General features: G+C 47.0%; 1 protein-coding gene across 3 annotated transcripts in view; it reads right to left on the bottom strand.

The window, feature by feature from the left end:
- The window catches only part of CARD11 (caspase recruitment domain family member 11), a 104,844-nt gene that overhangs the window by 28,529 nt on the left and 55,163 nt on the right, over positions 1–21,152 (bottom strand). For all 3 annotated transcript variants that reach the window (XM_018040866.1, XM_018040869.1, XM_018040867.1), the window contains exons 2-3: positions 11,203–11,337; positions 2,302–2,514 (exon numbers count right to left, since the gene is read on the bottom strand). In XM_018040866.1, coding sequence (XP_017896355.1) covers positions 2,302–2,514; positions 11,203–11,209 — 220 coding nt within the window. In that variant the 5' untranslated portion in view covers positions 11,210–11,337. The remainder of the gene's footprint in view (positions 1–2,301; positions 2,515–11,202; positions 11,338–21,152) is intronic.

The raw sequence follows: 21,152 nt of genomic DNA, 5'->3' as shown, positions 1-21,152 counted from the left end.
TGTGAGGCCCTCAGCAGGGGTTCAATGTTAGTTTCCTTTCTCCAGAGCTTTCCAGGCACCAGTGGTAAAGAATCCACCTGCCAATGCAGGAGACATAAGAGACGCGAGTTTGAAACCTAGGTCGGGAAGATCCCTGGAGGAGGAAATGGCAACCCACTCCAGTGTTCTCTGGAGAATCTCATGGACAGGCGAGCCTGGTGGGCTATGTTCCACGGGGTCCCAAAGAGTCAGACATGACTGAAGCAACTTGGCATGCGAGCAGCCAGGGGCAGTGTGCCAAGCAGCTAATTCTGAGCCCCCTGGTGGTTCAGACAGTAAAGAATCCGCCTGCAACGCAAGATACCCAGGTTGCATCCCTGGGTGGGGAAGATCCCCTGGAGAAGGGAATGGCAACCCACTCCAGGATTCTTGCCTGGAGAATTCCATGGAGCCTGGTTGGGCTACAGTCCATGGGGTCACAAAGAGTCGGACATGACTGAGTGACTAACACTTACCTTTCTACAAGAAGCTGGTAGAACCAGAATAAATGGGATTGCAGCCATAGGAAACCAGCAGTTTTAAAGAGCTTCCCAACTGACTGGGGCTAAAATCAACCACACAGGTAACAGCTCATCTATGGCAGGAGGAGGATGGACGTGCAGCAGCAATTACAGAGTAATCTATGGCTCTCTGGGATTCAGACCTGGAAGACCAGTATTTGGATGGGGACCCAGGAAAAGTCATAGAGAGCAGGGCAGCTCCATGTCCTTCAACGGGATTATCACATAGTCTGGAAACATCTTTAAGTGTAATTTCCTTGGCAGTTTTCAATGTTTATCCTACTGGTTCCACTTACTGTTTCCATTTCTTGACCCTTCCTTAGACATTTTATTTTCAGTTATTTCTTCCTCTGAGGTCCTAAAACTCTACACTTCCCCTAGGATAGACTTAATAAATAAACTTCATCTTGTGTCAATTGACTGTTCGTCAGACTCCAGTGCTCTTGCCTGGAAAATCCCATGGACGGAGGAGCCTGGTGGGCTGCAGTCCATGGGGTCGCTAAGAGTCGGACACGACTCAGCGAATTCACTTTCACTTTTCACTTTCATGCACTGGAGAAGGAAATGGCAACCCACTCCAGTGTTCTTGCCTGGAGAATCCCAGGGACAGAGGAGCCTGGTAGAAGGCTGTCTATGTGGTGGCACAGAGTCGGACACGACTGAAGTGACTTAGCAGCAGCAGGGCTACCTGGAGCACTGTGTTGAGAGGGGTTCTCAAGTTACATCCAAGCTCAGCAGGAAAGCACGCTGTAATTAGTGATGTCTGTCATATAAGCAAAAGAGAATCACAGCCTACAAGCTACTCATTGCCCATCATACTGTGGGCAAGTGAGTTTCAAGCCTCTTAAACTGGGAACCACAGAAAGAAATGTATTTTACATTGTGACCACATGCTTACACACAAAGACATATTTTGTTACAAACATATATGTGTATACACACACATATGTATATAAAGCAGAACAATGTTTACAAACCACACTTATTTTACCTTTAATGAATGTGATAAAGTGTCATGGACCCCTAGACAGTCTGGAAAAGCCTATGGACTCTTTATCAAAATACTGTTTTTAAACTGATAAAATATATTGGATTACAAAGGGAATCAATTATAAGAAGATTCAGTTAACAAATATTAAATTTGCAATTAAATAACCCAATCTCTCAGAAGGTCTAATAACTGCAATAAATTCAAGGGAGAGATGAGTATAAATGGTATTTTGGAATATCTCTAATAGCTGAAATGTGATAAGCTATGTGGAATGCTTATTGTTGACAAGGTCACAAGTATTGCTAATCACTGTGGTCTATCGCTGGGCTATGTTCATAACTGGAGGGAATGCTAAGTCTTGGTGTGAAAGTGAAAGTGAAGTCGCTCAGTCGTCTCCGACTCTTTGCGACCCCATGGACTGTAGCCTACCAGGCTCCTCCCTCCATGGGATTCTCCAGGCAAGAGTACTGGAGTGGGTTGCTATTTTCCTTCTCCAGGGGATCTTCCCCACCCAGGGATCGAACCCAGGTCTCCCGCATTCCAGGCGGATGCTTTAACTTCTAAGCCACCAGGGAAGCCTTGGCGTAGGTTAGTAAAATAAGGAGGCACCGTCTCCATACCCCTATCCAAGTTCAAAGATCCCCTCTGCACACGGACAGCTGGGTGGGGGACCAGGGGTGGCCAGAGGTGTGTGGACTCCAGTTAAGAAACCCCTGAGTGAGGGAAACTTCGCGTTGCTGCTGCTCGCTGGAGAGAGCCTGCCGGGGTTACCTGCCCGGTTGATCTTGGACGGCAGCATGGGCGCGTTGAGCACCTCGTCTTCGTCTTGCTCGTCGATGACCTTGCACTGGCGCAGGTAGGGCGTGAGCTTGGCGGGGTTGATGTAGCGGCTGAGCATGTGCCGGTTGCACTCCACATTCTCCCACAGGGCGTCCTCCTCGTCCTTCAGCGTCTCCACGTAGTCGTCCATCTCGGGCGCTCCTCCTTCCAGACACAAACCCCAACACGGTTAATCAAAGAGCCTCGCCGGGCGAGCTCGATCACCTCTGGGGAGATGGGGATCTACCGTTAAAGAAGGCAGAGAAAAGTATATACAGAATTTTACCTTTGATTTAAGAAAGAAAGGCCTGTGAGTACAGACAGTATAATTCTTTATGTGCTAAACATAAACAATGGATGAATAAGTCATAAAATAAAAAATTATAGAAAGGGAAACTTCTGCAGTTGGTGTGTATCCTTTCCATCCAAGTTTTTATATCTTACTAAGAATTTATCTTTCGGAAAACAATATACGCTATACTTTTTGTTTTACAGTTTCACATAAACGGTGTCATACTCTATGCTTTCCTGTTTCCTTTTTCGACTTGCTTTTTTCCTTTATGCATTTATTGAGATTTACCTAGGTTGACACATACAGACCTAATTCATTCATTTTTAAAAACAGCTTTGTTGAGATACAATTCATGTACCATATAATTCACCTTTTAAAAGTGTACAATTCAATGCTTTTTAGTATATTCCCAGAACACAATTCAATTTAGAAAATATTCATCACCCCCGAAAGAAACTTCCTACCAAGGGTAGCAGTCACTCCCCACTTCCCTCCAAGACCGCCCCTCCCCAGCCTTAGGCACTCACTCAGCTGCTGTCTCTCCAGACTTGCTTCTTCTGGCCAATTCACTTGAACGGGATCATACGCTATATGGTCTTTTCTGACTGGCTCCTTTTCAAGGTTCATTCATGCTGTATGTAGCAGGCTTCAGTACTGCTTTTTACTGAGGAATACTTTTTCATTGTTTGGCCACATCGCACCTTGTTTATCCACCCGCCGATGAGTATTCGGGCTGTCTGGTTATTATGAATTGTGCTACTGTGAAGATTCACACTCAAGTCTTTTTTGTAGATGTGTTTTTATTTCCCTTGGGCAGATAGGCAGAAGTAGAATTGATGAGCCATATGGTAACTCTATTTTAACATTTTGAGGAACTGCTAAACGGATTCTCAAAGTGGCTGCACCATATTATATTCCTGCTCGCAATGTATACGGTTCAGATTTATCCACATTCTTGTCAACACTTGTTACTGTCCATCTTTTTTTTTTTTTTTTACTATAGCCGTCTGAACAGGCGGGAAGTGGTGTTTCATTGTGGCTTTGATTTCTCTAAAGACTAACGACTGAACATCTTATGTGCATATCGGTCACTTGTGGATCAAGAAATGTCTGTTCAAATTCTTTGCCCATTTTTGAACTGCATTGTTTTTATTATGGAATTTTTTTATGTGTTCTGGATACAAGTCAGATATGATTTGCAGATATTTCCTCCTATCCTGTCAGTTATCTTTTCATTTTCTTAAAGGTATTATTTGTAGCATAAATGCTTTTAATTCTGATGTAGTCCAATTTCTTTTTTTCACTTCTGGTTTTGGTGTGTATCTAGGAAACCACTGCTTACTTAATTCAAAATTATAAAGATTTACTTCTATTTACTTTTCTAACAGTTTTATACTTTTAACTCACATTTAGGCTTATGATGCATTTTTAAATTAATTTTTTGTGTATGGTGTGAGGTATGGGTCCAACTGTTTTTCACATGTGGATATTCAGTTGTCCTGGGGCTTCCTTGATGGCTCAATGGGTAAAGAATCTACCTGCCAATGCAGGAGACACAGGAGACATGGGTTTGATCCCTGGGTCAGGAAGATTCCTTGGAGGAGGAAATGGCAGCCCACTCTTGCCTGGAAAATCCCATGGACAGAGGAGCCTGGCAGGCTACAATCCAAAGGGTCGCAAAGATTCAGACATGACTGAGTGACTGAACCGTGCTTGCACGTGCGTGTGCACACACACACACATTCAGTTGTTTCAACATAGTTTGTTGAAAAGATTCTTCTTTCCCCATTGACTGGTCCATGCACCTTTGTCAAAAATCAATTAACCATAAAAGTTTAAGTGTTTATTTCTGGACTGTCAATTCTATTCCACTGATCTGTCTCCATTACTGTAGATGGATAGCGAAGTTTTAAAACTGGGAAGTGTGAGTCTTCCAATCTTGTTCTTCCCATTTCAGACTGTTTTGTCTATTCAGGGCCCTTGGCAATTCCATGTGAATTTTAGGACTCAGCTTGCCAATACTTGCAAAACAAACAAAAAATCTGGGATTTTGACAGTGAATCCACTGAATATGTAGATGAATTTGAACAGCAATACTATCTAACAGTTACATGTTATGCTTCGAGAATATGGCTTCCCAGGCGGTGCTAGTGGTAAAGAACCCAGCTGCTAATGCTGGGGAGGAGACGCCGGTTCAGTCCCAGGTCAGGAAGATCCCCTAGAGAAGGGAATGGCGACTCACTCCAGTATCCTTGCCTGGAGAACACCGGGGACAGAGGAGCCTGGTGGGCTACAGTCCATGGGGTCGCAAAGAGAGTATGGACTGTGTTTCCACGAATTCAGGCCTCGAACTTCTCTCAGCAACGCACTGTAGCTTCCAGCGTACACTTTTGCTAAGTTTATTCCTGTGTTTTATGGATGCCTTTGCTCCCTAACCCCCCCCCCCCCCCCCCCGCCAATTTCCCAGGCTGGAACTTCTAACACAGTGTTACATGGAAGTGGCAAGAATGGACATCCTTGTCTTGTCCTTGGCCACAGGGGAAAAGCATCCAGTCTCTCACCATTAAGTACAATGTCACCGGGTTCAGTGCGGGTGTGTTTCAGACATCCTTTATCAGGCTGAGGAAACTCCCTGAATATTTTTGTTGCAAAAAGGATGCTTGATTTGGTCAAATGCTTTCTCTGCATCCATTGAGATTACCATACAGTTTTTAGGTTTGATTCTATTAATATATTACATTAACTGATTTTCAGGCATTAAACAAACCTTGCATTCTCGCTGTAAATCCCAGGTAGTTACAGATTTGTTGGATTTGGTTTGCTAGTATGTTTTTGAGCCTTCTGGTGTCCATAGCTATGAGAGATTCGTTGGTACTGTTCTTTCCTCAAGATGTCCAACTGGTTTTGCCATCAGGATAATGTTTACCTCATGGAGCAAACTGGGAAGTGTTCCTTCCTCTTCTACTTTTTGGGAAGGTTAATGAAGAACAGGCATACTTCTGTCTTTGTTTGGTGGAGGCTTTTCTTGGTGGGTAGGTTTTTGATTACTATTTCTTTACTTGCTGTAGGTTTGCTCATATTTCCTGTTTTTCTTGAGTCAGTTTCAATAGCTTATGTCTTTCTAGGAATCTGCCCATCTCATGTAAGGAACCAAATTTATTGGAAACAACGTTCATATTTTTCTTTTATTTTTATTTTGCCTCATTTCTTTAACAAGGTTAGTAGTAGTGTCCTTTCTCTTATTCCTGATCTAGCAATTTGGATCACCTCTCTTTTCTTCTTGGTCAGTCTAGCTCAGGGTTTGTTGATATTTCAAAGAAGAGCTTTTGGTTTCACTGATTTTCTCTATTGCTTTTCCGTTCTCTAGCTCATTTATTTTTGTCCTGATATGTGTGACTTCCTTCCTCTGTTTGCTTCAGGTTCACTTCGCTCTTCTTTTTCTAGTTTCACAAAGTGGAAGGCCAGGTTACTGATTTGAGATCTTTAGAAAATACTATCATGTCTAGCTATAAAGTTCCCTCTGAGTGCTGCTTTAGTGACACCAGTTAAGTTGCCATATGCTCCATTTCCATTTGCCTCAAAGTAAAATGGGAAAACCCAAACGAACCTTGTGGCCAGCCCAGTGCCTTTGGATGTAAGGTTTTTCTCCTGCAGATGGTATATAAGAGATCTTATTGTTTTAATCTAATCTGACAATCCCTTAATTTCTACTGGTTTATTCATTTTAACTGCTGTATATATTATTCCATTGCCAGAATATACCACAATTTATTTCTTCATTTCTCTAAAATGGATATTTAATTTTCCCCCCAATTTTTTACTTGAATATTTAACATTATTTGTAGTTGGAAAAAATGTAAGCAATCCAGACATTCTTCAGTAGATAGTCTATGATCCTTTCGCATTATGGAATGACATTTGAACATATGTGGTAACATAAAAAGATTCCAAGACATTGTTTTTTAAAAAGTAAATACATGCATATATTCACATATGTGGTATAATTTAAAATGGATTTGGGGACTTCCTTGGTAGTCCAGTGGTTAAGAATCTGCCTGCCAATGCAGGAGATGTAGGTTTGATCCCAGGTCTGGGAAGATTCCGCATGCCAAAGGACAACTAAGCCTGTGCCCCACACTACTGAGGACCACAGCCTAGAGCCCGCGCTCTACAACAAGAGCAGTCACCGCGATGAGACGCCTGCGCGATGAGACCGGAGAGGAGGCCCTGTTCGCCGCAGCTAGAGAAAGCCCGCACAGAGCAGGGAAGACCCAGTGCAGCCGAAATTATTAAGTAAATAAAATTGGAAACAAATCTATATATTTTTATTTTATTTATTATTATTTATATTATTTATTTATTTATATTATTAAATAATATTTATTTATTATTATTTTATATTATTTATTATATATATATTTATATATATATATTTGGTCTTTGTCCCTGGTTCTGGGCAAGGAGCTCCAGGATTCTGAGAGGGATATCCCTCGGAGCGATAGAGTATTTTTTGGATGGTAATAAGATGACTCTTGGGTAAGGGGACCCAGGAGCTTCAGGATGGGAACTGAAAAACCAAGCGATTATAAGGTTATAACTTTCCAGGGAGAGAGGCTAGAGACTGAGTCCAGTCACCATTCCGAGAATGAGTTAATCAATCACAGTTACATAATAACACTTGATAAAAATCCCTGCACAAGGGACACAAAGAGCTTCCAAGTTTCTGAACCCAAGCCCCTGCTGGCACGGGTGCCATCTCAACGCCAGGGAACAGACGCCTCTGTGTCCAGGGGCCCCTCGCGGGTGCTTTCATTTGTGTCCTTGACAATAAACTGTCGTAATAAGTACAGTGTTTTCCCGGGTTCTGTGAGTCATGCCAGCAAACACAGCACCTGGCCAGGAGCCTAGGGAGACCCTGACTCTGGGCTGCGGAGCCAGAGTGCAGGCGGCCCGGGGCGGGGCCAGTGTCCGAGGTGGGGCAGGGGGCGGGACCGGTGTCCGAGTGGAGCAGGCGTGGCGGCCTGGTTGCCTCTGGGCAGTCAGCGTTAGAACTGAACTGAACTTGTGGAAAATATGACACGTGCTTGGTGTCAGGAAAACCCCACACATTTGGTGTCAGGAAAATAACAATGCAGTGTGAAGTCACTCATGTAAGGCTGCTGCTGCTGCTGCTAAGTCGCTTCAGTCGTGTCTGACTCTGTGCGACCCCATAGACGGCAGCCCACCAGGCTCCCCCTGGGATTCTCCAGGCAAGAACTGGAGTGGGTTGCCATTTCCTTCTCCAATGTATGAAAGTGAAAAGTGAAAGGGAAGTCGCTCAGTCGTGTCTGACTCTTCGAGACCCCATGGACTGCAGCCTACCAGGCTCCTCCGTCCATGGGATTTTCCAGGCAAGAATATTGGAGTGGGGTGCCATCGCCTCATGTAAGGCAACACCTGTAATTACACAGGTAGGGCTGTGTGTGTGTGTGTGTGTGTGTGTGCGAAAGAGGAGAAGGCCAGAGAGAAACAGGGGGACGGGCGGGGAGCAGAAGGGGGAGGGAGGGGGAGGTTTGAGAGGCTCTGATTACACTGACCCTACCTAAGAAGCGGGATGAATTCTGAGGTCACTGGGCAGGACAACTTGGATGTTATCAGTACTATTTACAACACACACGTTTCATCGTATTACTTGTATAGTTTGAAAAAAGAAAAAAAGAATCAATAACAGAGATGATAGCAAGTCTAGGGCAACAGAGACAGCACTATCTAATATATTCCTTCCCGCTCCCATCCTCAGACGGCCACAGAGCTGATGTCTGTGCGTGTGTGCTAAGTCGTGTCTGACTCTTGCGACCCCACGGACTGTAGCCTACCAGGCTCCTCTGTCCATGGGATTCTCCAGGCAAGAACACGAGTGGGTTGCCATTTCCTTCTCCAGGGGACCTTTATGACCCAGGGATCGAACCCTCACCTCTTATGTCTCCTGCATTGACAGGTGGGTTCTTTATCACTGAGTCACCTGTTTGTCAGCTGTTTGTTAGAATCGGACATGGAACAATGGACTGGTTCCAGATTGGGAAAGGAGTACATCAAGGCTGTATACTGTCACCCTGCTTATTTAACTTATATGCAGAGTAATCATGGGAAATGCTGGACTGGATGAAGCACAAGCTGGAATCAAGATTGCTGGGAGAAACACAATAACCCTTGGATATGCAGATGACACCACCCTGATGGCAGAGAGTGAAGAGGAACTAAAGAGCCTCTTGCTGAAAGTGAAAGAGGAGAGTGAAAACGCTTGCTTCAAGCTCAACATTCAGAAAACGAAGATCATGGCATCTGGTTCCATCACTTCATGGCAAATAGATGGGGAAACAATGGAAGCAGTGAGAGACTTTATTTTTTGGGGGGCTCCAAAATCACTGTAGATGGTGACTGCAGCCGTGAAATTAAAAGATGCTTGCTCCTTGGAAGAAAAGCTATGACCAACCTAGATAGTGTATTAAAAAGCAGAGACATCCCTTTGCTGACAAAGGTCCATCTAGTCAAAGCAATGCTTTTTCCAGTAGTTACGTATGGATGTGAGAGTTGGACTACAAAGAAAGCTGAGGGCTGAAGAATTGATGCTTTTGAACTGTGGTGTTGGAGAAGACTCTTGAGAGTCCCTTGGACAAGGAGATCTAACCAGTCCATCCTGAAATAAGTCAGTCCTGAATATTCAAATAAGGACTGATGCCAAAGCTGAAACTCCGGTACTTTGGCCACTAGATGCGAAGAGCTGACTCACTGGAAAAGACCCTGATGCTGGGAAAGATTGAAGGCAGGAGGAGAAGGGGATGACAGAGGATGAGGTGGCTGGATGGCATTACTGACTTGATGGATGTGAATTTGAGCAAGCTCGGGAGTTGGTGATGGACAGGGAAGCTTGGTGTGCCACAGCACATGGGGCTGCAAAGAGTGAGACACGACTGGGCGAGCGACTGAACTGACTGAGAGAGAGAGCGGGGCGAGGGAGTGTGCTGGGAGCGATCAGCTGAAGGCGCACCGGAGTGGCTGGGGGCCGCACTTGGCTGCAGTAAGGCGCCCAGGCGGGTTGGGGCTGCAGAGGCAGAGACTGTGTAAGGGAGGCGGAGGAGGTACGTCTGCTGGCGGAGCTGCAGTGAGAGGCCCCGAGGACCCTCGAGGAGCGGCCGGCGTCATCTCTCTGAGCGTACCACTCTACTTCCCAGTCCCGGGTTCTTGCTCCGTCAAGAATCTTCCTACTAATCTGAGCTGTTCTAAGTGCGCTTTTGCTACAAACAACCCAAGCACCTTGAGTAAAAATATCTATGTGCTATTATGAGCAACAGCTGGTTTACAGAGGTTACAAATGGGGACATTCCATCCAATGACCTTTGCCCCTTTGCTCATATCCTAAGCACTGGCCACCTGGGTCACGTGGGGAGAGTTTGTGGTTCAGCGCAACACAAATACGTCTCCTACAAGCGCTCACTCTGACGACGTGTCAGCATGATAGTTTTCCATTCACAAGGGAAAATATACTCACCTGCACTATTTTTAAAGAGGCAACACCCTAAGAAGTTGACTCAACAAGTCATTAGGTGGGTAAACACTGCATCGTTCATCCCCTTTTCCTGCTTACAGAATCCCTATTGTCTTCAGGAACCAGGTGGCCTCATGTTTCAGGGAGGCTGGGCAACTTCTGAGAGGCAAGAGGCGGATCTTTTTTTGGTCTCTACCTAACAAGGTGGTCTTGTTTGAAGTCAGACTAAGTATGTGACGTCTTTATGGCCTGTAGAACCTGCAGGGAAGTCTGCTGGGGGGCAGCTCTGGTGCTCTTCCCTGACCTTTGGCAGGAACACAAGGCCAGGGTACAGTCCTTGAGCACCGAGATGCTAGTGTGTGAATGAGTGTGTGATGTTGGGATTGTTGCAGCCATCCTGTGGCCCGAGGACTCCTCTAGAGAGAACCTGGGTCTCTGATGGTGTCGCCTCCTGGGTGTTCACCCACAGGCACCTGTCTGTGGTTGAGAGAAACCTGCTGAAAAACACGTTGAAGGCTCCCAGGCCACGTTCTACAGGAAGGGCCATTTTGCGCACCTATTTTTTTTAAAGTTCTTTATTATGTTTTGATCACAGAATGTGGGATCTTAGTTGTCTCATCAGGAATTGAATCCACACCCTGTGCAGCAGAAGGGTGGAGCCTTAGCCGCTGGGCTACTCGGGAAGGCCTTTGCTCACCTTTTTACAGGCCAAGGAGACTGCCGGCCAGTGGACAAACTCTGTGGCAGCTGCTGGCCTCACGGCCCTTCCTCATTCACTGGAAACATGGATCGTGTGGACCCCTCTCTACTATAATACGGCTTGGCATCTTTGTCTCGACCTCCAAGCTGAGGCCTCCGGCCAGCCCCTACGGTCGCGTCCCGGCTGACTGACTTCGATTCTCCGCGAGATCCCCGCTTGCTCAGCGCCTGCTTCCTGCGCCTGCCTCTGCCTGGAACCTGCCCCTCTCTGCTCCCCTGGCGAGTCTCAGGAAACCCTCGCTTTACATTTATTTTACTAGGAGATGATGTGACGTACCTGGCATAGGGTCGGCGCCCGGCAGACGGGATGTGCCCGCCCGTCCCTGAGGTCTGACTTCTTTCTACTCCTCCTGGCCGGGGCTGGCCCTGCCCTCAGCCAATCTCCCGGGTGTGGAGTCTTGCGGGCCGGGATCTGTGAGGGGGAAGATGGTCCGAATGAGCACAGAGAACCACTCAAACAGCGACGAGGGGAAAGAACGAAATGATCCCGGAGCCCGCGTCTCTGCAGGGGACGGACACGCCGTGGACCGGGGCCTGGAGCTGCTGCAGGACAAGGGCTTTGGTTCGCACCCACAGACAGCGGGAAGGCCACCGACCCCAGGTCCCGACACTCGGGCATGGAGAGAAGGCCGGATGGTAACCATGGGGCTGCTCGTGGCCAAGTGCGAGCCCGTCAGAAGCCTCTGACTGAAGCATCTGCAGAGCAGAGCGGTTCTCATCAGCTGCTAACTCATCAGGTCGAAAGTAGCAAGCCACGCTCCCAAGTCCAGAGGGTTCCCTTCACTGAGAATCACGTCTCAGGCACCTCCCCCTGCGGGTTTGGGCAGCAACACGCCGGTGCTTCCCCGTTCCTTGTGGTGACCGGCAAGGTCATCTTGTCCATCAGCCCCAGGGGCCCAGCTGGGGCTGTGGGTTTGGGGCGAAGGGCGGCTGGGGAGGGGGAGGAGGGGCAGACGCTTGTCCTGACAGCTGCTGGGGTCCCCTGGCGGCGGCTCCCACAGCTCCACTTGGAGCTGATGGGGACCTGGGACACCATCGTTTAATCAGAAACTTGCTGGGTTTTGGCTTTGAGGATTAATCACAGGTGACACCAGATCTCCCAGGGCTGACAGAAGCTCTTCCTGTCGGGTGTCAGCTTGGATAGGAGTGAGCTGTCACAGACCCTCAGCCCCAGGGGTGGGGGGCGGGGGGACGGGCTTCTCTGGAGGTCACCGTCTCCTTGGTCTGCTCAGCACCGTCCTCAGGGCAGGGCTGGCCTTGCCCAACCCCTGCCCAGGGAAATGAGGCTTCTCTGTATTTGCATTAAAAAAGAAGAATGCACTTGGCGTTTTTCCTCTCTTATAATCTGAAGAAAAAGCTCTAAGAAAATTAATTGTAAGGGAGGTTTGAATTGCAGGGAAGGGAAAGCAGGTTTGTGTAGGAAATGGCAGCCCACTCCAGCACTCTTGCCTGGGAAATCCCACGGACAGAGGAGCCTGGCGCGCTACAGTCCACAGGCTCGCAGAGTCAGACGCAGCCAAGCACACGCCCACACAACTACCAACCTGGTCCTAAGGTCGGAGAGAGGATACGTTTGCTGAGAGACTGACTCATCGTTTAACATTCAGCTGGTGGAAACATCATCCCTGTGCTCAGACTGTTTACTCTGCCAGGCACTTAGCTAAGCCTAACTGCTGGAGAACTCTCTGAGACAGGTGGTTTCATCACCATCACCAGCACCAGCACCACCGTGACCATCAGCACCACCATCATCACTACAGTACAGCCAAGAACAATAAAAAAATGACAGGTTCAGAGTCATAATTAGCATGGAAGGCAGGATGTGGACTTCCTTTAAATCACAAGGCATTGGCACCCCACTCCAGTACTCTTGCCTGGAAAATCCCATGGATGGAGGAGCCTGGAAAGCTGCAGTCCACGGGGTCGCTGAGGGTTGGACACGACTGAGCTACTTCACTTCACTTTTCACTTTCATGCATTGGAGAAGGAAATGGCAACCCACTGCAGTGTTCTTGCCTGGAGAATCCCAGGGACGGGGGAGTCTGGTGGGCTTCCATCTATGGGGTCGCTAAGAGTTGGACACGGCTGAGCAACTTCACTTTCACTTTTCACTTTCATGCACTGGAGAAGGAAATGGCAACCCACTGCAGTGTTCTTGCCTGGAGAATCTCAAGGGGGAGATTTGTGGGGGAGCCTGATGGGCTGCCATCTATGGGGTTGCACAGAGTTGGACACGACTGAAGCGACTTAGCAGCAGCAGCAGCAGCTCCTAGAATTGCCTTAAAACAAAAGAGAGTTCACCTTTTAAATGACACTAACCAGTAGGTATGGGGCTTCCTTGATAGCTCAGTTGGTAAAGAATCCGCCTGCAATGCAGGAGACCCCAGTTCGATTCCTAGGTCGGAAAGATCCCCAGGAGAAGGGATAGGCTGCCCACCCCAGTATCCTTGGGCTTCCCTGGTGGCTCAGCTGGTAAAGAATCCGCCTGCAATGCGGGAGACCTGGGTTCGATCCTTGGGTTGGGAAGATCCCCTGGAGAAGGGAAAGGCTACCCATTCCAGTGTTCTGGCCTGGAGAATCCATGGGTCTGCAGAGAGTCAGACATGACTGAGCGACTTTCATTTTCACTTTCAACCAGTAGGTGTATGTACAAAACGTCCCTGAAATATCACTTTAACAAGCGTTAAGACAGAATTAAAACCAAGCTCTTAAGATAGCAGAGCAGATTCTGGCTCAGGATTCAAAACAGCTCTTGCTTCTCAAAGGAGCAATCAATTGCTTGGTGAGTTATGAGCTTCCTGTCATCGGTATTATCCAAGCACAATCGGCCAGTGACTATTTGCCCTCCAGCAAAGCCCACTGCTCGCAAGAACAGTTTGTGTTGCCTCTTACATAAGAATAAACAGACAGCCAAGGACCTCTCGATGTTCGAGAAAAGTCTCCGTATGAAAGGAAGAGATCGAAAGAGACAAACTGCCACAAGGAAGCTGCAGGAAGCTGACAATGCACAGAGCAAGGGAAAACTGAAACAAAAAAAATCCAATAATCAAAATCTGTGAAGAGATCAGGTAAGATACTGCAACCACAGAACAATGCAGGGAGCTTTGACAAGGGAACAATCAAAGAACAAGAAAAAGCTCTTAAGAGAGTAAAATAAAGTTAAGTGGAAGCTTAAAATCAATAGAAAATTTAGAAGATAAAGTTGAGGAAATATCCCCAAAAGTTAACAAAAAATTAAAGAGAATGAAAATAAGAAAGGAGGAGGGGGAGCGAGGTCAATTTAGGAAGTCTAATATCCAATAAAGTGAAATCTTAGAAAGAGGTTACAGAAGCATGTTTCCTTTCTTGTATGTCTTGTGGGGATACAGTATCAATTATGGGATGAAATTATCAGGGACGCTAGTATCAGAGGATTCTCCATATGCAAAAACAAGAGCATTTAGTTTTGAAGGGTCCTTTGAGTGCTCAGTACAAATCAGTGGAAAAGAACCTTCTCGGAGTATCGTTCTGAAATTTTAGGGCACCGGGGGATAAGCGAAGACCCTGAAATCGTCCTGGGAGGAAACATCAGGCCACGTGCAAAGGACTAGAAGTAAGTTTGGCATCAGATCTTTCAACAGTGATGCTGGAAAGTGGGGGACAGTGAGGTGACGCCTTCACGTTTCCAGTGGAAAATACTCCTAAACCTAGGACTCTATACCTACCCGAACTATTGCGTGTGAAAGCAGAATGACGCTGTTTTCAGAAAGGCAAGGACTCTAAACATCTAGCTTCCATGCATCCTTTCTTAGGAAGCTACTGCAGGATATACTCCAGCAAAATGAGGGAATAAAACAAAAATATGAAGGCCAGGAAACAGAGCAGCAAGGAGTGTTCCAGGATGACAGGGATGCAGCAAGAAGCTGGCCAAGACTGCAGCAGGACCATGGAGGGTCAGGGGAAATAATGGATGGTTAGCTGATATCCTTGATACCTTAGGAAATAACATCATTAGGCAAATGACAGGTGTGAGAGTCAGACAGAAAAAAAAAAATTGAGGACAGGTATGATTAAAAAAGCCCCAGCAAATGAAAAGAGAGGCAATATGAACTTTGGACAAAATAAAAGGATAAGAAGGAAACGTAATCCCCGCATACAACTTGCCTCAACTCGAACAGTATTTACCTGTCATGATAAAGTAACAGGTGAACTGATCAGAATGCTCCAAGACGATGGCGGGCGAAGTGCATGGAGCGGGGAACTAGGAAAAGGGAGATAAATTATCATCTACCTGAAGGCATGTCGATAAATGTCTTAAAACTGGCACATCACTAAATAGCAATGTAAGCACATTACTTAGAAATAAGGAGGTAAGGAGAAGAAAGCAAAATGGAGACGGGTTAGAAGTGGCTGCCCCTGGGGATCAGCGTATGACAAGCCTTCACTTTCTCCCCTTCATGGATCACAGTCACGGTGAAGGGTCTTGCTTAACTCAATGAAGCTATGAGCCATGCCGTGCAGGGCTACCCAAGATGGACGGGTCATAGTGAAAAATCTGACAAAATGTGGTCCACTGGAGGAGGAAATGGCAAGCCACTCCAGTATTCTTGCCAGGAGAATCCCATGAACAGTATGAATGGGCAAAAAGGTACGACACTAGAAGATGAGCCGCTGGGGCTGGAAGGTGTCCTGGGGAAAAGCAGAGGGCAGCTCCAGAAAGAATGAAGTGGCTGGGCCAAAGCGGAAATGCTGCTCAGCTGTGGATGTGTCTGGTGGTGAAAGAGAGTTGGACCACAAAGAAGGCTGAGCGCCAGGGAATTGATGCTTTCGAACTGCGGTGCTATAGAAGACTCTTGAGAGTCCTTTGGACTGCAAGGAGATCAAACCATTCGATATTAAAGGAAATCAACCCTGAATATTCATTGGAAGGACTGATGCCGAAAGCTCCAATATTTTGGCCCCTGATGCAAAGAGTTGACTCATCAGAAAAGACCCTGATGCTGGGAAAGACTGAAGGCAGAAGGAGAAGGGGGTGGTAAAGGATGAGATGGTTAGATAGTGTCACGGACTCAACGGACGTGAATTTGAGCAAACTCTGGGAGAGAGTGAAGGCCGAGGACCATGGGGTCACAAAGAATTGGACACGACTTAGTGACTGAACAACAATTGCTACTTTAGTCTTGAACTCTGCTTGACGTATGTATTACCATGGTTGAAAAAAAATAAAAAATAACATTATGTCAACATTTGGAAATATGGGTCAGGCATTTAGGTATAAAGAATCAGTTACTCCATTCTCTGCACACTTACTATATTTCACTTTTTGTAAAACTTGTCGGACAGCTCACCCCTTCATAAATCAGATGTACTGAGTGTGTGCAGGGCACTTCACAGATGCCACCTGGCTTTACCTTTGCAGGAGCTTGCTAAGATGAGTTTTATTATCCCCATTTTATGATAAGGAAGTCGGATCAGAGTTAAATAACCCGGTGAGACCTCATACCACTAAGATTCCAAAGCAACCCTCAGCAACTGAGCATCATCTGGTCTTAATTAAACCAGCCACGATCACAGCTAACACTTACAAAGCATAGCATCCAATCTAACCAATCAGACTCCTCGCTTCCTGGGCTCCACATCCTAGTCCCTCATTTTGCTGGAGCATATCCTCCGATACCTTCTAGGAAAAGGCACATGGCCGTTGCCATAGGCAGACATTGCCTAAATTCACGTGTGGACTTCCCGGGTGGTCCACTGGTTATGACTTTGCGTTTCAATGCAGGCGGTGCAAGTTCAAAGCCTGCTCAGGAAGCTAAGATCCCAAATGCCTCATGGCCAAAAAAGCCCCCACATAAAACAGAAGCAGTATCATAATAAATTCAATAAAGATTTTTACATGGTCCACATCAAAAAAAAAGAAAAAAACAAAACCAAAATTAAAAAAAAATGCTCTGGATAGCTAAGACATGGAAGCAACCTAGATGTCCACCAAAAGCTGAGTGGATAAAGAAGCTGTAGTATATATACACAACGGAATACTACTCAGCCATAGAAAGAATGCATCTGAGTCAGTTCTAACCCATCATACAGAGTGAAGTGAGTCAGAAAGAGATAAATGAACAATGTGTATTAACGCAGATATGGAGTCTAGGAAGATGGTGGTGACGAATGTATCTGCAGGGCAGCTATGGGGATGCAGGCAACTGAACAGACTTGGGGACACAGTGAGGGAAGGGGGGGCGAATGGAGAGAGCAGCGTGGAAACACATACACACCGTGTGTGAAACAGCCAGCCAGCGGGATTTGCTATATGACACAGGGCGCTCAGGCCTGGGTGCTCTGTGACAGCCTGGAGGGCTGGGAGGCGGGAGGGAGGCGGGAGGGAGGCGGGAGGGAGGGGACATACGGATACCTGTGGCTGACTCACGCGGATGTATGGCAGAGACCCAGACAGTATTGTAAAGCAATTAGCCTCCAATTATAATTAAGTTAGAGAACTGGACATGGAACAACAGACTGGTTCCAAGTAGGAAAAGGACTACGTCAAGGCTGTGTATTGTCACCCTGCTTACTTAAACGTGTATGCAGAGGACATCATGAGAAACGCTGGGCTGGAAGAAGCACAAGCTGGAATCCAGATTGCCGGGAGAAATATCAATAACCTCAGATATGCAGATGACACCACCCTATGGCAGAAAGTGAAGAGGAACTAAAGAGCCTCTTGATGGAAGTGAAAGAGGAGAGTGAAAACACTGGCTTAAAGCTCAGCATTCAGAAAACTAAGATCATGGCATCTGGTCCCATCATTTCATGGCAAATAGGTGGGGAAACAAATAGGTGGAAATAGGTGGAAACAGTGGCTGACTTTATGTTTTTGGGCTCCAAAATCACTGCAGATGGTGACTGCAACCATGAAATTAAAAGACGCTTACTCCTTGGAAGGAAAGTTATGACCAACCTAGACAGCATGTTGAAAAGCAGAGACATTAATTTGCCGACAAAGGTCCATCTAGTCAAGGCTATGGTTTTTCCAGTGGTCATGTATGGATGTGAGAGTTGGACTATAAAGCAAGCCGAGCGCCAAAGAACTGCTTCTTTTGAACTGTGGTGTTGGAGAAGACTCTTGAGAGTCCCTTGGACTGCAAGGAGATCCAACCAGTCCATCCTAAAGGAGATCAGTCCTGGGTGTTCATTGGAAGGAGTGATGCTGAAGCTGAAACTCTGGCCACCTGATGCGAAGAGCTGACTCATCTGAAAAGACCCTGATGCTGGGAAAGATTGAAGGCAGGAGGAGAAGGGGGTGACAGAGGATGAGATGGTTGGATGGCATGACCGACTCAACAGACATGAGTTCGGGTGGACTCTGGGAGTTGGTGATGGACGGGGAGGCCCGGCGTGCTGCGATTCATGGGGTCACAGAGAGTCGGACATGACTGAGCGACTGAACTGAACTGAACTGAAGTCAGAGAAAAATGGTGGATGTGGATGATGTCATTTAATACAAGCAGCCTGTGAGGCAGCTGCTACTACTGGCCCCAGTTTACAGAAGAGGAAACAGGTTCAGGGGGTTCAGCCACCTGGACTGTGTCTGCTTCGCCTTTGTACCCCCCAACACAGCCCCACCTCCCTTATTCAGCACAGGGCCTGATTCTTCAGAGGTGCTCAATATATATCTGTTGGGTGAAAAAAATACAAATCAGATCCTGAATAAAATAAACAACGAGGCTGCTACCACATCAAACGTCAAGCCCTGTGGAAAGAGGGACAGACGCCTCTCCCTCTCTGCGAGCCGCCCCAGCGCAAAAGCTCTGCAATGAGAAGGGGTCAACAGTCAGCTAGATAAATGCGCCTCTGGTTAATTGATCTGCCTGGATGATTGGAACGAGAGGCTTGAGATGGAAGGTTTAATTATTCCAATGAAACCTCCACTTCATTGAAACGACTTCTGGCAAAAAAAAAAAAAAGCCGGGGGGGAAAGATTATTGAGAAGGGTAATCTCCTGCCTGGAGACACGGGGACACACCACACTGTCTGCTGTGTTCCCAGCCTTGAAACCAAAGCTTAATGGAAAGGAACCAGAAGCAGCCCTCCCTGGGTCTCCTGCCCCGCAAGTCCTTTCATTCCTGCGAAAAAGGGCACTGAGACGCAGCTAGAAAACTCCTCCTCAGGATTCTTCTCTGGCGTCCCAGTTAACTCTTAACCTCTGTCTGTCTCAGCTGGTTCAACTGAAATACTGGGATGATAACACTCCCATGAATTAACGTGTGTAAGCAATCAGGAGAGCTTCGCTGACACATATTGTGAAAGCAGCAATTATTATTTTAAATTCACAGCGCAGCGGCAGACACTGCCAGCAGCCAACCCGATATCCATTCTCTCTCTCTCTTTTTCATAATAAAGGGCCCTTCAAACACGTGTGTGTGTGATACACAGGCTTCCCTGATGGCTAGCAGGTAAAGAATCCACCCACAATGCTGGAGACACAGGAGACGCAAGTTCAGTCCCTGGGTCAGGAAGATCCCCTGAGGAGGAAATGACAACCCATTTCAGTATTCTTGCCTGAAAAATTCCATGGACAGAGGAGCCTGGCAGGTTACAAAGTCTGGGGTCGCAAAGACATGACTGAGTGACTGATGTACACACACACACACACACACACACACACAGACACACACACACAGACATACACATACACACACACACATACACACACACACAGACACATAGACATACACACACACAGACACACAGACACAGACACACACACAGACACACAGACACACACATACACACACACATATATATGCACACACATACACACACACAGACATACAGACATACACACACATATATACACAGACACACACACACATATACACACACATACACACAGACACACAGACAGACACACACATCGAGACACACACACACATACACACACATATATACACATACACACATACACAGACATACAGACATACACACACATATATACAGACACACACACATACATATATACACACATACACACAGACATATACACACACATACACACACACAGATACACAGACACACAGACACACACACAGACACCGAGATACAGACACACACACACTCACACACATGTATATACACACATACACACATTTATACACACACATACACATATATACACACACACATACATATACACACACATACACACAGATAGACACACAGACAGATACACAGACATACACACACACACACACACACACACACACACGGTTGTGCCGGGTTTTGGTTGTGCTGGGTTTTGGTTGTGGCGGGTTTTGGTTGTGGCATGTGGGATCCAGTTCCCTGACCAGGGATCGAACCCGGGCCGCCCGCCATTGAGAGCATGCAGTCTCAGCCACTGCGCCACCAAGGAAGCCTCTCCACCCTCTCTCTGACTAACAGAGCCCCAGTTCTGTCTGGGGCATTACTGTGCCCACCTTTAAAACCTGTGTTTCTAGCCTCCCTTGCAGCTGGCATTGCGGGTGTGGGACACGGTTCTGGCCAATGAGCTGTGCGTGGAAGTTTCTGGATGACACGTCTAGGAAGGGTCTGGAGAGGGGATGGAATCAGGCGAGGAGCACTTTCTGTTCGTCCCTGTCCTCCTCCCTGGAATGCAGGTGTGATGCAAGGAAGCAGAGCAGCAATCTTGAGAGAGGGAAGCTCACACTCGAACGTGGCGGCACAGGGTGCTAAAAGGACTTCGGGTCCACGTTAACCTTTGAGTTCTCTGTTCATGAGAAGAATAAAATCCCTAGTACGTATAAAACCCTGATTTTGTTTCTGTTAAAACTTGCAGTCAGCAATTGGTGCAGGCAACAATCGTCCTAGCAGATACATTAACAAACAAGATCCAAGCCTTTTGAGAAAATCGCATAGCTTCCAGCCAGCCAGACTTTTAAGACTTACAGTCTGAGCAACTGCCTTATCTGTTTGCTCCTGTTCCTTTTTTCCCCCTAAATACAAAACCAGAGTAAGCACGAAATCAATCAGGACTAAGTGCTGCCCACGTACAAAGGCCTGCAGAGGACGGAAACAAACGGCGCGACTCGGAGGGGGACCTCCTGGGAGATGGGGCACAGCCTGGGAGGCGGCAAGCAACACCGCACCGCTGCGGCGCACAGGCGGGACGGCTGATTCATCCTGCTCTCGGGTCCTGCCTCAAGTCCTGAGCCGTGCCCTCACCTTTCAGCCAGTCTCTGCTCACGTCTCCAG

The sequence above is a fragment of the Capra hircus genome, chromosome 25 (assembly GCF_001704415.2).
Source record: "Capra hircus breed San Clemente chromosome 25, ASM170441v1, whole genome shotgun sequence".
Taxonomy (NCBI): Eukaryota; Metazoa; Chordata; class Mammalia; order Artiodactyla; family Bovidae; genus Capra; species Capra hircus.
The sequence above is the reverse complement of the archived record's forward strand: the minus strand, read 5'-3'. Positions and strand labels throughout refer to the sequence as shown.